The 3070-nt window shown below is 35.9% G+C and overlaps 1 protein-coding gene across 3 annotated transcripts in view; it reads right to left on the reverse strand.

Annotated features, from left to right (window-relative positions):
• The window catches only part of VPS41 (VPS41 subunit of HOPS complex), a 104408-nt gene that overhangs the window by 2676 nt on the left and 98662 nt on the right, over nucleotides 1-3070 (reverse strand). For all 3 annotated transcript variants that reach the window (XM_010713096.3, XM_010713097.3, XM_010713098.3), the window contains one exon: nucleotides 646-745. In XM_010713096.3, coding sequence (XP_010711398.1) covers nucleotides 646-745 — 100 coding nt within the window. The remainder of the gene's footprint in view (nucleotides 1-645; nucleotides 746-3070) is intronic.

Raw genomic sequence — 3070 nt, forward strand, 5'->3', positions numbered from 1 at the left:
AAACAGGTATTTACACATTGCAATCACAGAAATCTATCTCAATCTTAGAGTATTTACTTAAGACACCACAGACTATTGGAAATTAGAGAGCATTTCTATTAGCAGCAGGAAAAATGTACAGATTCTCTGATTTTGGTGCAGGAAAAAGCAAGAGCTATATCAATATCAGAGCAATAGAGGCATATGGCAAACTCAAATAAAAAAGGAAGTATAAGGTGGGTTCCTGACTTCTCTGCTGTATTTTTCCAGCAGAAGCTCTGATCTTCTGTCTTTCCATCACTTCTGGTATAAACACACATCTTGCATAAATCGCAGAACTGCTCATGCACATCAGTAGAGCCTCACAAAATATCTTCAACCATTTTTAAAAACTACCTTGTTGCAGAATACGATTACCTGACTATCTGTTTTGGCACTGAAAAGCATTTTCCACCTTTACAGACAAACTGCAGGATGCAACGTATTACCAGCTATGCAGAGATTGAACAAACAAAAAGCTACATGGCGGATCTTGATCAAATAAGATTTACACTCTACAAAAAAGAAGTAATACTCAGGTTTTCTAGCAGCTTTCAAAATGGACTCTCACATGGCTTATATAACAACAAGAAAGACTTCAAGTCACCATGCTTCTGCTGTACCCACCATCTACTAGAACGCCCTTCATCTGAGTTCGATGCATCTTCTTCAGCAAAGAAAGAGAGTCAGCAACAAGAATCTTCTTGCAACCTTCCCGCAGCAAGATCTGTTATGCAAAGAACACACAGTACAGCAGTTGTTAAATAGGTGGGCATAACCATCACCCCTGGGTTTCTGCTGCTACAGAGAGAACAACAAATGTTTAAGCCTTTCCAAGATATTAGACCTTCAAACAGCGAGGGAAAAAAGGATAAGAGGGAAGGAATCTCTATTTAAATGGAAAAAAACAATTAAAAAAAATGAAAGACCTCAGAAAAATCAAATCCTTTGCAAATATATTATTGTCATAAATAAGGATCATCTTCCTATAAGCTTCTCTTAACAAAATTCAGTGGAGGTATTTCTTTACACTGCCCCTAACAATTGGATTCTAAGCCACTTCAAAACTTCCTCCATTCATATCTTCCCTGTCTATGTTAGGAAATAGATATGGTCATCTTAAAACCTTTCAAAACCCAACAATTTAAAATTTATTTTGTTCATAAGCACTTCCTGCTCAGAGGCCATTCAGCAAGCCACGTTTAAAAGCCCATGCAACTAACCAAAGGTTAGACCTTGTTCATCCTTAGCAAAAAGTCTTAAGATTGCTTTTTTAACTTCAGTATTTTATGTTAGATTGTTATTGTCTGCCAGTGTTGTGAAACACAGAGAGATCTTTGGCATCAAAATTATATACAGTACTATTTCCCAATGCTTAGTGAAGAAGGTTCATGACAATATGACAAACCCAAACAAAGGATTGTAAGTTTTCTTGCTCCCACCCCATATTCAACCAATGCTTGGAAATTTGCTTTCCAAGACCAGAATTCTTCTGAAAAGTCTTTTGAGAGAGAGAGATTCATAATCAATTTTAAGCTGAACAAACCAACAAACCAAGGAAAGTGTTACAAGAAGGCAATGCCTATTTGTTTCTCCAAACATTTTTAAACATTATTATTTGCACTATAGGAGATAATGAGCACTCTAAACCAGACCAAGATGCTGCTAATGCAAGTCTCTAAAAAGAAGTACAACAATAGCTTTTACAGCCAGGTGAACACTGTCCAAGACCTCATCTTCTTAAATACCACTGTGAATTAAACATGACATGCTGCCAGAGTCATTATGCAATTAAGACTGTGTATCTGAAATACATAAATTAAAAAAAAAAAGATTAACATTAAACATTTTAAACTGGGTAAATGACATTCTCCAGTACTGGACACAATGAGCTACAAAACACTTCAGAGCTCAAGAAGCTGAATGCAAAACACTTAGAAAATTAATCAATTTTATGTGTGATAATCTCAGGAGCTATCTGAATATGCTCTTCTCCTTCCAACTTTACCCAAGGGCAATATAGAAAGGCAAATTTCTTGTTAATATAGGAAAACGTCACTAGATTAAGAAAAAAATACTTAGAAACTTTTTACAGCAGCAACTGGATGAGACCATCTTTCAGGGTGAGTGCTCTGACCAATCTGGAATATTCTCAATCAGCAAACTCCATGGCAAAGATAGGTAACTAACTCAAAATGGACATGGTCTTCTTTGGCTATTTACTGGAGTTTTTGCTAACTGCACTCAGCACAAGCAGATAAAAAATTGCATGTTTAAGTAAAAGGAACAAAGAAAACAATGCAAATGGTGGAATAGAGATACAATGATTTACCACTTTCTACTTAAAATACAGAGTGCCAATAGGAAAACTTCACTTAGAAAAACAGATCGAAACTAAAAAGTACCAAAACATCAATTATGTCTCATGAAAACCTCAACACTACTTGGTCCTTTAAAAACAACACAGAAGAAACAGAAATATGTTACAAGACATATGCAGCACCTTCTCTGCGACAGTTAAACTCCACTAAGATTTTGCACACAATATTCAATGACTGATTGTCAGACTTCATTTTTATCAGAAGTGGAATACAAGATGCAGCTACCATAACGTAGAAGGAACTTGGAATGAAGGAGGTGAAATATAAAATGTTGAGGTAATAAATCAGCGCTTCCGTAGAAGCACATTTGAGGAGCTCAAGGAAGAGATGGATAATGTAAGAATTGTAGAAAGAGAAGTAAGAGAGGGACTTTGGAGATGAGGCAGAGGGAGAAAGTGTGCTTGAATGAGCTTCTCTGTATTAAAAGCAGGCAGAAGTATTTATCTGTGCCTGAAGATTAGACTAAACTTGACATCAGATGTAAACTGTAATGAAGCCATTCTCTAAAGAAATGCAATAAGAAACAAAAAGTCTTATTGAAACAGAATTTTTTTTACCCTTTAAAAAGCTCAGCACTGCAAATGCAGTCAAGAGAACATGGTAAGTCTAGAGAAAGAAGTTTTGAATGGATCTGGTGCTTCACCAAATTAATGAAACTGTCTGGAACCAAA

Source organism: Meleagris gallopavo, chromosome 6, assembly GCF_000146605.3.
Source record: "Meleagris gallopavo isolate NT-WF06-2002-E0010 breed Aviagen turkey brand Nicholas breeding stock chromosome 6, Turkey_5.1, whole genome shotgun sequence".
NCBI classification, from domain to species: domain Eukaryota; kingdom Metazoa; phylum Chordata; class Aves; order Galliformes; family Phasianidae; genus Meleagris; species Meleagris gallopavo.